We start from the raw sequence: 13,903 nt of genomic DNA on the forward strand, positions 1-13,903 counted from the left end.
ATTGGAATGATTTAAATGCTGGGCTTTCTTTACATATACAGTTTGGTGTCTCCATTTTTCACCCCTTTTTCTCAAGTTCCCCTTTATATATGTTCTCCAATTGGTTGGTCCAAACGCTGTGTGCATCAGATACGCTCAGGGCTACTGTGATCATTTCAGCTCATTTAGCTATGTATGTAGACAGTGTGCTAGCTGTCATTAGCAGAAGACACTGGGTCTAATAGAGAACATAACTTTCCATAGTGCTTTTGTATTGTCGGTAGGCATGGTAGGTGTGAAATTCTGACGGTATGATACATTAAGCCTAAAATTACAATATCATAAAAATACCACAAAATCACAATATGGTATTCTAATTACAGCTCTAAAATGTTTTATTTTGAAATGTCTTTCCTGAAAACAGTCATTTTTAAACAATATAATAAAACGTGACAAAAATGGAGCACATGCATTTAAAATGTGTAAAAAACAAAACTGAAGCCTTTATAAATAAATGACAATAAAAAAGTGCAGTTCTTAATGCAGTCTATGGTTGCAAAAAATGCAACTCAAGTCAGAACATTATATTTTATTTGTAAAAAACAAAACAAAAAACAACAACACAAATACAACTACAGTACATGCAATCACCAATAGATTTAAGAAGATCACAAAATAAATAATAATTGATAAAAAGACACATTTTAGGAAGATAAAAGTAGGCAGGAGCTTTAAACTGAATCTCAACATGTTTTAAAGACTTGCTCACAATTTGTCCAAAAAAATAAAATAAAAACGACTATCTTATTATGCACTGAAATCCTTTTTGACCTCATGTCCAAGGAAGTATTCACTGAATTTGTAAACATTAACAAAACAAAAAAATAATTATTTTGAGAAAACAAAAATAACAACCTAATCACTCTGGTATCGATCATATACTGTAGAGATATTACCCTTGGTGTCAACACCACCAATATATGGATAACTCTATGTAGTGCACTTCTGGCTGCGACAATGTTGACACATTAACAGTTAAAAGCGGTTAGATTTTCCTCCCTCTAACTCTAATTCCCTGTTAATTGCTGCTTACCTTCTGCTGTAACACACTTTCCTCTACACATTTTAAACTTACGATGCACTATTTCTGAGTATGGAGATAAACAATTACTGTAGCTGCTAGCTAGTCAACTGGGGGATTAAAAATAAATACAGTGTCAGCCAGAGGGGATCTGCCATTGCCATTAATCGGCAATGGCAATCACATACTTTTCACGAAAATCGTCCGATACTGATTGGTGCTCAATCGATCAGTAAACCCCTACTTTCATATCTCACATAATTAAATGAACTTGTCTTAAATTTTTGACTGATACTGAAAACAATTGTTCGGTCACCAATGAAGCATTTAAAATGTTTAACTGAGAAGACCAGTATATAATCTCATCTCCACATTGAGCTTTACATACTGAATAGTAACATTTTTGTAATCCAATTCTAAAAATATGTGCAGCTGATTCTTTTTTGGAGCTTTATTGCCAAACTTACCACGCCAACAGCAGTGTTCAAACCCAACACTGCATTCGCACGGTTGTCAACTCCAGCATTAACCATACTTCCTCCTTAAAACAATTCATCATTTGTAAAGTGTCTTGAGATAACTTGATGTGAACTGTCAATTATGTTTGACTTAATTGAATGAAATCATTGTGCCGGGTTTTTGCATTGGTGTCATTGTGGTCTAGATGGGTCAATTGTGGGTCAAAATTCTCTGTGCAGTAGAGATGCGCGGATAGGCAATTATTTCATCCGCATCAGAAAGTCGTCAACCATCCGCAATCCACCCGATCTAACATTTGATCAGAACCGCATCCGCCCGCACCCGCCCGTTGTTATATATCTAATATAGACGATGCAAGGCATTAGTGAGGTTATAAAGCTTTTGCCTGTTAAAGAAAGGAGACTGATCCAACGCAGCACAGACATTCGCGTGCCACGCTGTCACGACCCAGACGCACACCAGTGCGCAATCATATGGGAGCCGCGCTGAGCGCACCTCCAAGCGCGTCTCGCTGCCGGCGACGGCCGGGTATATGGGCCCGACGCTCCAGCGCCATCCATTTTCAGGGCTAGTTGATTCGGCAGGTGGGTTGTTACACACTCCTTAGCGGGTTCCAACTTCCATGGCCACCGTCCTAGCTGCTGTCTATATCAACCAGGGTGAGCCCCACCCCTTTCGTGAGCGCACTGCGCGCGGAGTGACCCCTGTTACGCGCCCCCGGCCACGGGGGTGGCAGGCAGGTAAGCTGCTTACCTGCTGCGCGTGACGCCGGCCGCGGCGAAGGCGGACGAGGCGGGGTGTCGGTGCGGTGGGCGCGGTGGTGACCCTGGACGTGCGTCGGGCCCTTCTCGCGGATCGCCTCAGCTACGGCTCCCGGTGGGGCCCTCTCGGGGGAAGGGGCCTCGGTCCCGGACCCCGGCGAGGCGTCGGGGGCCTTCTCCGCTCCGTAAAAGTGTCCATCTCTTTTCTTTTTTTTTTCTTCTGTTGTGGCATATGCAGCAGGTGCCTGCTCGTTTTTCGTATGTGGGTAACAACATTTAACTATGTATATATTGTAATGTTCCTAGGAACGTAGGCTCATAGACTTATTCGTTTGTCTCGTATTTATTGTAATAAGATGCAATGCAACCACACAACAGCTCCAATGTCTCTTTCCCGGCAAAACTCGAACTAACACTTCCTGTCAACAACGTCACTTCCCTAACTTGCCCGGAAGTCCCGCCCCCCAGCCAAAGCCATTGGCTAACACCCCGTAGCTAGCCGCTACATCATATTTCCGAATTGGTTTAACTGCCACCCGCCTGAATCTATTTAAAATCTAATTTTTTTTTATTTCAATCGCCCGACCCGACCCGACCCGACCCGCTGATAAAATCTAACTTTTTTAAATTTCATCCGCCCGATTCGCGGATAATCCGCGGACTCCGCGGTTGTGCCCGCAAACCGCGCATCTCTACTGTGCAGTGTTTTTTGTTCACAATCATTATGAAAGACATGACCATGAATAGATATTTCTTTCACTGCAATCTAAATATTAAATAAACGTAAATAAAAGTCCACTTACAGTGGAGCCAATGGGGGCTCCAGGAGCAAATGCGAGCTCCATTATTTCGCCCATAAAAAATGATAAATAACCATTGAAAAAGGACCAACAATACTCAATTTACATTTCGTGATTTGAATAATAACCAAGTATTAGTGATATTGTTAATATAAGCGCTAACACAGACCATTTATAGCGGCGACGTGATCACTTCCTTTATGCCGATGTATACATCAAGGAGTGCTCTGCTGCTTTCTTGCTTCCCTGCTCCCTGTAAGTTTATTGTAAATCATAAATCATGCATCTCACCTGGACAGGCTGGTGATACATATGACCTGGAACTGGCGAGAACGACACGAAAAACGCTTGTTTGGATGTTTTTTAGGGGCTCTATGGGCAGAGTTGAACAGCTCCTATAGGCTACATTGTAAGAGGACTTTTGATCAAATTATTTAATATATAGGTTGCATATCATTCATATTGATTGTGAACAATAGGCAAAATTCCAAAAAAGTGCAGTTCACCTTTAAAAGAGTTTGGTGTTTGGGAGGGTGACTGAGATGTGTGGTTTGACAAGACTAGTTAGGATGACGGTATGTAGTCATCTAGGTTTCAAGGTATCACACACTGTAACTGCTTTCTTGCCACCAAGATTATATTATATATAGTAGAAATTTGGAAGCTGTGGGGAAGGTTGCTTGGCTGAGCGAGCGCACATTCAACACTGCCTGGCTGTTTTATCAGTAGTTCTCATACTTATTGATTTACAAAGTAAAATAACCCAAATATAGGCAATTACATTTCATTGCAATCTGTATTCACTCATGTTATTGTCATTCAACAAAGTGTATTTACTGCAAAGAAAATACCTCAAGATACTAAGTTTTTCGGGATGTCTATGATGAATTTTGTTTTTTCAGACTTATAACATTTGTTGAAAAGATGGATAAGCGGGTTAAACAATGCCAAAGCATCAAATCATAAGGTCAATGCATTTTGTCATGAGCTTACACACAGTTTTGGATGCCTTGGTTCACAGGGTTTGCAATCTGGCTATGTCGTCACGTCACAGCAAAATGGAAACCCTTATTTAGACATTAAGTAAAGCTCTCATCCAGAGGGGGAGGAGATTCTCCTTCATAGCTTCAGACTATGAGGAAACACCAAAAAAAAGGTGAAATAAAGTATTATTTTCATCTAATCTCGGTCTTGCGCTTAATAACACCAGCATTTGTCATGAGAGTCTAAATTATTGGCGAGAGTGAAGGTGTACCTAATGTTGTGACCGGGTGAATCTATATAATGTTTATGAAGTTTATTTTTGACCGTGTCTGGGGACAAAAATGTGGTGACAACTTGAAGACACACATTTAAACAGTGTACATTTTCAAAACATAAGTTCTGATACTTTTGGAGTGGGGCAGGGTTTCATTTGTATTCTGGGAACGCTTGCACAATCGAACATCTTGCAGAGACGCTCAAAAAACGGGTTATAAAAGTGACTGTGGAGCAAAATGTATGCAAATGTTACACCAAAGCATATTCAATATATATTAACTGGACCACAGGGAAGGGATTTAAATGTAAATTATTTAAATTCGGGTTACAAGCCTCCCCACCGCTATTTGGCATAACGAATGTGATAGTGAATAAATATCGTCAAGCAAAATTTGTTATCGTCCCAGGCCTCGTAATTGCTGTACATTATTATTACAGTACTTCATAAAACTACTTTAATTATTTGTACTAGATTCTACAGTTTTTTTCATACAATATTTATTATTTAAAAGTTAGTTTTTCTTTGTAAAAGACATGTTACATGTTAAAATTGTGCTCTTTTTGGGCATGCTAGCATCAATTCATTTCAATTGGCAACGCTGTTTCTCAATACAAGTTTTTCGAGATAAAAGCTGCATCACAAAAAACAAAGTCGTATCCCAAGGTACCACTGCACATGCATTGGCCTGTTGCAACCATCCATAACACACAATTTGGTATGCATCTCACTATCACTCCTGCAAAGTACCAGGCCAACATTGGACTTGGCATCAGTCAAAGGTTCTCGTCAACATTTCACAGGTCAGGTCAACTTTGGCTGTGATTTTTCAATTTGAAAGGAGCTTAAAGTACAGTAACTGAAATTATTATTATATAATATAACCCAGCCAGGTGTCGTTTTCAAACTATTTGAAATAGCCTTATGTCCAGGGAAATGTCCAAGAAATGTGCTCGTTTTTGTTAGCGTTCTACTTTTTGCAAACACTAGTTGTATTCTGTGATCACTTCACATTACTAGACATTGTACAATTGAAAAACTAGCCCAGATTGGTCACACAAACCCTTCAACAGCTATAAATTAGGACTTGTATGTGCTCTTGCTTTAGCAAACAAACAAACAAAAAAACCACAAAAACCCTGTCCCGCAAACTGGGCGGTCCGTTAAAATAGGCCTACCTGTGTTGGAGCGTCGACGGATACCAAAGTCCCAGCTGGAGGTAATGTCCATAGACTGGGAGAGGTCACAAGTGTGACTGTCTGTCATTGTGCTGACTCCCTCACTTAAAGAATCTAACGTTACTGAACCACAGTTGCTGCCAGGTACCAGGGCCAGCTGGCACTTCTCCAAATCCACATCCTGGTCGATTAGAACCATCTCACACATCCCTGTGTCATCACTGGTTACATGAGATTGTCTGATGTGGGCCAGAATAATGCCTGGATTGTCCAAAAAGGCCATTGCTTCACTTTTATGAAGACTGAGTTTAGTTATGTATTGGTTGTCTTTGTCGATCCCACTTGTCTATTACATCATAGGTTCCCTTTTAATTAGATGAGAATGTAGAAGGTGTGGAAACGTGAAAAGCAATTGTCATTTCCATTTTCCTTTCTTGATTTTTGCTCTGCTCCAAGACAGGAACACTGCAGATAACTGTTAAGACAGAAATGGATATTCATTAAGCAAAAAGTATAGATACATCAGATCTTGACTAATTGGGTTAATAAGAGTGCCACTGACTGTTTACAGTACAGTTGTCATTCAGTGTAATTTCAGTGAATCTCGCTCAAAAATGAATATATTTATATAAATATTTTCACCAGAAAATATATCGATTATTGAGTTTAAGTAAAAATATATCAAGATATACTTTTTCGTCCATATCGCCCAGCCCTCATATATAGTACGTGTTCAACATACCGAGGGAAAATGCAGTGCATTTACAAAGTATTCACTGTGCTTAATTTTTCCTACATTTTGGAATGTGACTGCCTTATTCCAAAATGGAATAAATGTATTTTCTTCCTCAAAATTCTAGGAACAATAGTACCGCATTAAAGAAATTTTTTTTATGTTTACAAATTCCTTAAAAATGAAAAACTAAGAAATCACATGCACATAACTATTCATCAGTGGAGATTGTTTTAAGACTCCAAGGGAAAATAAGCTTTTCCTAAGATGTCCAAAAAAAAAGCAAGTGGTTAAATATGTACTTTTATTGACTAAACCAGGGATGTCCCGGGCTGAAAGCCCCAGACACTCAACTTTGTTTTCATTCATTCTCGTAGCGTCACAGTGTACTAAACAGTGTTGAAGCCGAGCGTCTCTGGAAGTGTATGGAGAGTGGGCTTGGCCTCGGTTGGCCTGGATGAAGTCTTTTATGTCCAATTATGTTTTTTTCCTATGCCAGTCTAACACAACACACATTTGAGGGGACTTCAGGGGAGGGATCGCAGTAATGTATCGATACCAGAATTTCAGTAGTCGATACAGATACCTGTGTATTTCCACAAAGAACAGAAAGAAAGCCAGCAGCATCGCATAAGCTCTCGATCACCCACGTCACTCTATGTTTTGCCCCTTTACCTTCATCGTTCATGGTTCAGGTATCTTAAAAGCAAAACAAACAAAAAACAGCTTCTCCTCAAGCGTTGTAACCACCATCGTATCTTTTACAGTGTTTATGTACCTTACTTATCTTTCATACTTTTCTCTTGTTTTCTCTTATTTGTTACTTATTGTTTATTTTTAATGATAAAGAATCTCATTCTTTCTTGATACTTACTATTAATTTACTTACCTGCAATTTGCAGTGGAACCTCGATTCACAAAAGCCTCAATTTGCGTCATTTTCGGTTTACAAATGCTAAACATGCCTCTTTGTGAAGATCACGTCTCGGCGTAGGAACGCTTCATTCATTCATTCATTTTGCATGCTGCTTGTAGCCACTGGGGCTGCCATTTTGATGACATCCCTTTCTGTACATGGGGGCACGTTGTCCAGCACTAACCAGGACATATATTTTTGTCCAAATCGCACAGCAAAAATCCCTAAGGATGCAACAATATTGTAAATACCGCAGTGTCTTTTTCACAATAATGCTATGCCGTAGGTGTGGTCCGTATGGGCCGCAACCATACCAGTTGTAATACACTTGTCCACCACCTGTGGCAGTAATGACAATACTAAACAAACAGGCAATCTGGAGATAAAGTATCTTAAGCGCAAAAATTATGACTAAAGTGGTAAAGCTGTATTTTCGGTTTCAGCTGTATTTTTAAGAAACATAGTCAGTATTAATTTTGTTTATTTATTTTAGCATAACATAATCGTATTTACATTTATTTTTCTTCGGATATTTATGAGTCCCTTCTTCCATCCATTAATTTTCTACCGCTTGTCCCTTTCGGGGTTGAGCTGGAGCCTATGATGCAGTATATTTGCTTAGTACTTATTTTTCTAATCAGCCTGACCTACGCCTAAGGTTTATGTATAAAAAATAATCTATGTGATTAACAAATGGTTCCATATTATTTGACACAGTTGTAAACTGTAAGTAGGTGAGACATAATTATTGAATATGATTAAAATCAAGAGTAAGATTACTAACTGAGTGGTGATATTTGAGTGGGCCTCGGGACCCTCTGTCGTGCCAAAGTTTGGCCCCGATGTCAAGAAGGTGAAGAACCCCTGATTTACATGATTAAAATCTAAATTGTCAGTTAACCTCATGAGAATCAGCATTCTCCTGACTAATACAAAAATATACACTGAAAATTGAAAAGACACTAAACTGAACATTATTGTTTTAAACGTTTAAACTTTAGGGCAAGGAAAGTTTATTTGAGACAATTCGTAAACAAGGCCATTTAAAGTGTTTTACAGAAAAAAACAAGAAGGCCAAAATAAAAAATAAAATAATCATAATCAATCCATCCATCCATTTCTACCGCTTGTACAAAACAGATAGACGGGCAACATTCACACACTAGGGCCAATTTTATTCATAAAATAGAATTTTATAATGTTTTTATTATTGTTATTATTTTCAAACAGTGGTACTACTTGACTAGCGGTACGCCAAAGAATCACTTACTTTAATATTGTAATTTTGTGACTTGAGCCGTTATCAAAGGTTTAATCAGTCTTCAATGGAAGTCGTTACTATCCGACTACTGTAAGCCACAGTCCACGGCAAAATGAACGGTTAAGACAGAAACAAAACTGTCTCATTCTGTCATTTCTATTACTCAACACGCGTGGGAACCGAATGTTCAACACAGTGTTACTGTTCAAAACTGTGTGTAATGTAAAAGTGGCCAAAAATATATAAAAATACTTGTTAATTAAAACCTCTGCCTTGTTTTAATATATACTTAGACCTACATGCGGCTCTTGAGCGGCGCCCTGGTGGCTCCATGGAGCTTTTGAAAAAATTATTTTTTGTTGTAATATGGTTTCTGTAGGAGGACAAAAACGACACAAACCGTCCAAATTGTTAGAAAGCCCACTGTTTAATATGTTTGTGTTCAAGCTTCACTGATGAGTATTTGGCGAGCGCTGTTTTGTCCTACTAATTTCAGCGGCCCTTGAACTCACCGTTGTGTCGACTGTGACTCAACAGTTTATTTACATGTATAACTTTCTCCGACGCTGCCACAGAAAGATGTGTTTTACGCCACTCCTTATTTTTCTCATTTTGTCCACCAAACGTTTATGCATGAATGCACAAAGGTGAGCTTTGTTGATATTATTGACTTGTTATGGAGTGCTAATCAGGCATATTTAGTCACTGCATGATTGCAAGCTAATCAATACTAACATGCTATTTAGGCTAGCTGTATGTACATATTGTATCCTTATGCCTCGTTTGTAGGTATATTTGAGCTCATTTAATTTTCTTTACGTATGCCCTCTGTGTATTTGGTTTATTTTTCCCATGTTTCATGAACATTATCTGTATGTAATATTGGCTGCATTTCAGATAGTTGTTAGTGTGCCATGTTGTTCCAGACCACAGCAAACGTTAGCCAGCTTGCAAAGATTGTATTAAATCCATTCGAAGAACACAGTCTGCCGTTTCCTTTAACTTGGACACACAGAGTTAAAGTTAAAGTACCATTGACTGTCGCACACACACACACGAGGTGTGGTGAAATTATTCTCTGCATTTGACCCATCACCCTTGATCACCCCCTGGGAAGTGAGGGGAGCAGTGAGCAGCAGCTGTGGCCGCGCCCGGAAATAATTTTTGGTGATTTTACCCTCAATTCCAACCCTTGATGCTGAGTGTCAAGCAGGGAGGTAATGGGTCCTATTTTTATAGTCTTTGGTATGACTCGGCCGAACTCACGACCTACCGATCTCAGGGCGGACACTCTAACCACTAGGCCACTGAGTAGGTTACACACATCTATACCTTTGGGAAGTCTAAGACAGTTATTTCCAGGAGTTATCTAACCCTCTGAGAAGTTTTACTAATTGTTTCCAATGTTGTAAAATGTGTAGAATAAATATCACATCTCAACATTTCTGTCAACGAAGATTTGCGTCAGCCTGCGACACAGTCATTTTGATAGTAGGCTAATATAGCTAATTAGCCACTTACATCATGTGTTGCCATCATTATAACACTTATATAAGTCTTTAAATTTTTTTGCGGCTCCAGACAGATTAATTTTTTGTATTTTTGGTCCCAATATGGCTCTTTCAACATTTTCGATTGTCGAACCCTGTACTAGTTTGAGTAGCACTGTGTTAAAAGTAACGTTCCACTACACCAGACCTGGGCAAATTAAGGCCTGGGGGCCACATGCGGCCTGTTAAGCTTTTCAATCTGGACCGCCGGACATTCCCAAATATATTTTTTAGATGTTTAAGATGGAATATGTAGCTGCCATTATGATGTGCAGTGATGTTTTCTAAGGACCGTAAGTCTTCAACTTTACTAAGTCTTTCAATGGTTGGAATCTGCATGATATACGGGTTACTATAGTCATCTAATTAGTTACTATGGTAATGTAAGTCACAGCAGCTCAGACGAGGCACCAAGCAGTGTAGGTGGGGAGCGTTTCCACAGAGTGTTTCCAGAGCCTAAAATGTGGGTGTCAGGGACAGACACGGAAGGAGATTTTTACAACAAAGTTCTGAAGCTTAGTGATGTATCAGATGTATCAGATTGTAGGTGAGGTATTTTTTTACCCTTCGCGTTCATATTTCACTGTGTTTGTTGCATTTTTGTTGTGTTTCGCCTCATTGTAAGATATGTCAATCAAGAGGGGGTGTGATGTCCATATGTTGTCAATATTCAGTGTTTTATCGTTCATAGTTAATATTGTAAATGCCACATTCTTTTTTTTCATGCACATTCAGTAAAAAAATTTAAAATTCCATTCCGTTTTTTAAGGCGGTCTGTCATAACGTTTTTCGCATTTAATCAGACATTATTGTGAGGTTTTGTATTAGTGTTCCTAAAAATCAAATATACCGGCCCCCAGACACATTTTTTTCCTCAAAATTTGGCCCCAGAGTCAAAACAATTGCCCAGGTTTGCACTACACTGTCAGCCAAAGGGGTAATGCTCATTTACTAAATTTACATCCATTTTCAGAGTCATTGCAACTCATTGACGTAATTAAGAGGACCGCGACCCCAAACGGGACAAGCGGTAGAACATTGGATGGATGGATGGGCTTGTTAATGTTGGCTTACTCTGCTATTATTATTATTATTTATTTTTTTACAAACTAGTAGGCTATTGTGGTTATGTCATACGTTATGCCAGTGGTTTTCAAATGGGGGTACTTGAAGGTATGCCAAGGGGTACGTGAGATTTTTTTTAAATGTCTGTCAAAAAGAACCGTGAAAAGAAATGCAACAATGCAATATTCAGTGTTGACAGCTAGATTTTTTGTGGACATGTTCCATAAATATTGATGTTAAAGATTTCGCTTTTTGTGAATAAATGTTTAGAATTAAGTTCATGAATCCAGAAGGATCTCTATTACAATCCCCAAAGAGGGCACTTTAAGTTGATGATTACTTCTATGTGTAGAAATCTTTATTTATAATTGAATCACTTGTTTATTTTTCAACAAGTTTTTAGTTATTTGTATATCTTTTTTTCCAAATAGTTCAAGAAAGACCACAACAAATGAGCAATATTTTGCACTGTTATACAATTTAATAAATCAGAAACTGATGACATAGTGCTGTATTTTACTTCTTTATCTCTTTTTTTTTCCAACCAAAATGCTTTGCTCTGATTAGGGGGTACTTGAATTTAAAAAAATGTTCACAGGGGGTACATCACTGAAAAAAGGTTGAGAACCACTGCGTTATGCTATCATTCTTTGCTTGAGGTTGGATGAGAAAGTACCAAGAAGTGATGGATGTGTAGGCATGAAATATAATATTATATACCAAAATGACGAAGAAAATGAACAAGGCCAGCTTTGTTTAGATCTATTATATTGTAACAAGACATTCTGGGTTGAGGGAAAGCTCGTCGTACTTCCTCCATTTTGCACATCAACAAGGAGATATTACTTCGTTTGGCGTGTTGTACTTGTACGTAAAGGTTGTTAAATACCAACATGTTAATGACGTCGCATTTTAATAACGTGGGAAATGAACACAGTTCAGTACATTATGTCATGTCAACAACAAACACGGCAATTGTTCGCGTAAAATACAAATAATTTGGTTACCTTGTTTCAGTTGGACGTGACACTCCACTGTTGATTTGCAACTGTTTTCTACAATTAATTTGATGATTTTCTTCAAAACGCATCTGACTAAGAGAAGAAATGCTGCGATTTGGTAATGTGAACCAGGCTACTGTGATGCTACCGCTAACAGCTGCTTCTTCTTCGTTGACCGGAAATGCTACATGAGCTTCCTGTCTAAGCACTGCCATCTTCTGGTGGGGAGGATCGGACTCAGCAATCACATGCTGTTCAATCACAACAAATTAGTAGTTACACTGGGTTTTTTAATCTGCATATACATACATAATCACATATACAGTAGGCATATACAATATTTTTCAAAAGGACAATAGCGTAGAAATTAATCTTGGATATAATGGAGATAATTATTACTTCCTAGTAGGCCTGTCAAAGTTTACGCATTAACACATGTGATTATCACTGGAGAAAATATTTGATCAACCACGTATGGACACAGATTAATCACGAAATATATTTTGGCCTCACATACTACTGCTTTAATGCAGGGGTGTCCAAACTTTTTGACATGGGGGGAAATTGAGCTAAAAAATTTGGTCGGGGGCCGAAAGCCTGCATGTAAAGTAACAATATACTATATATACACACGCACACACACACACACACATTATATATTTTATATATATATATATATATATACTGTATACTCAAAAGTTTACATACACTTGTAAAGAACATAATGTCATGGATGTCTTGGGTTTCCAATCATTTCTACAACTCTTTTTTTTTTTTTTGTGATAGAGTGATTGGAGCACATACTTGTTGGTCACAAAAAAACATTCATGAAGTTTGGTTCTTTTATGAATTAATTATGGGTCTACTGAAAATGTAACCAAATCTGCTGGGTCAAAAGTATACATACAGCAATGTTAATATTTGGTTACATGTCCCTTGGCAAGTTTCACTGCAATAAGACGCTTTTGGTAGCCATCCACAAGCTTTTGGCAAGCTTCTGGTTGAATTTTTGACCACTCCTCTTGACAAAATTGGTGCAGTTCAGCTAAATTTGTTGGTTTTCTGACATGGCATTAGCCCGTTGTAGTGCAGGATAAAAGAGCAATAAGGTGTAGATATAAATAAATAAATTACTGTACAGATAAATATATTGCACTTTTGCATATGCATCCATGTTTATGGATGTATGTTGTATTGTCTTTATATTCCAGCGAGTATGCCTATACTGGCTCACCTGCACTGGCTTCCTGTGCACTTAAGATGCGACTTTTAAGGTTTTACTACTTACGTATAAAATACTAAACGGTAGAGATGTCCGATATTATCGGCCGATAAATCCTTTAAAATGTAATATCGGAAATTATCGGTATCGTTTTTTTTATTTTCTGTATTTTTTTAATTTATTAAATCAACATAAAAAACACAAGATACACTTACAATTTGTGCATCAACCCAGAAAACCTCCCTCCCCCATTTACACTCATTCACACAAAAGGGTTGTTTCTTTCTGTTATTAATATTCTGGTTCCTACATTATATATCAATATATATCAATACAGTCTGTAAGGGATACAGTCCGTAAGCACACATGATTGTGCGTGCTGCTGGTCCACTAATAGTACTAACCTTTAACAGTTAATTGTACTAATTTTCATTAATTACTAGTTTCTATGTAACTGTTTTTATATTGTTTTACTTTATTTTTTATTCAAGAAAATGTTTTTAATTTATTTATCTTATTTTATAAATGTTTTTAAAAAGGACCTTATCTACACCATACCTGGTTGTCCAAATTAGGCATAATAATGTGTTAATTCCACGACTGTATATATCGGAATCG

General features: G+C 38.0%; 1 protein-coding gene across 1 annotated transcript in view; it reads right to left on the minus strand.

Annotated features, from left to right (window-relative positions):
* Positions 1–12,306, minus strand: part of mapkap1 (MAPK associated protein 1) — a 31,164-nt gene extending 18,858 nt beyond the window's left edge. The window contains exons 1-2 of the mRNA XM_061980715.2: positions 12,070–12,306; positions 5,538–6,012 (exon numbers count right to left, since the gene is read on the minus strand). Coding sequence (XP_061836699.1) covers positions 5,538–5,820 — 283 coding nt within the window. The 5' untranslated portion in view covers positions 5,821–6,012; positions 12,070–12,306. The remainder of the gene's footprint in view (positions 1–5,537; positions 6,013–12,069) is intronic.
* Between the last annotated feature and the right edge of the window lie 1,597 nt (positions 12,307–13,903).

Source organism: Nerophis lumbriciformis, linkage group LG20, assembly GCF_033978685.3.
Source record: "Nerophis lumbriciformis linkage group LG20, RoL_Nlum_v2.1, whole genome shotgun sequence".
Lineage (NCBI taxonomy): Eukaryota > Metazoa > Chordata > Actinopteri > Syngnathiformes > Syngnathidae > Nerophis > Nerophis lumbriciformis.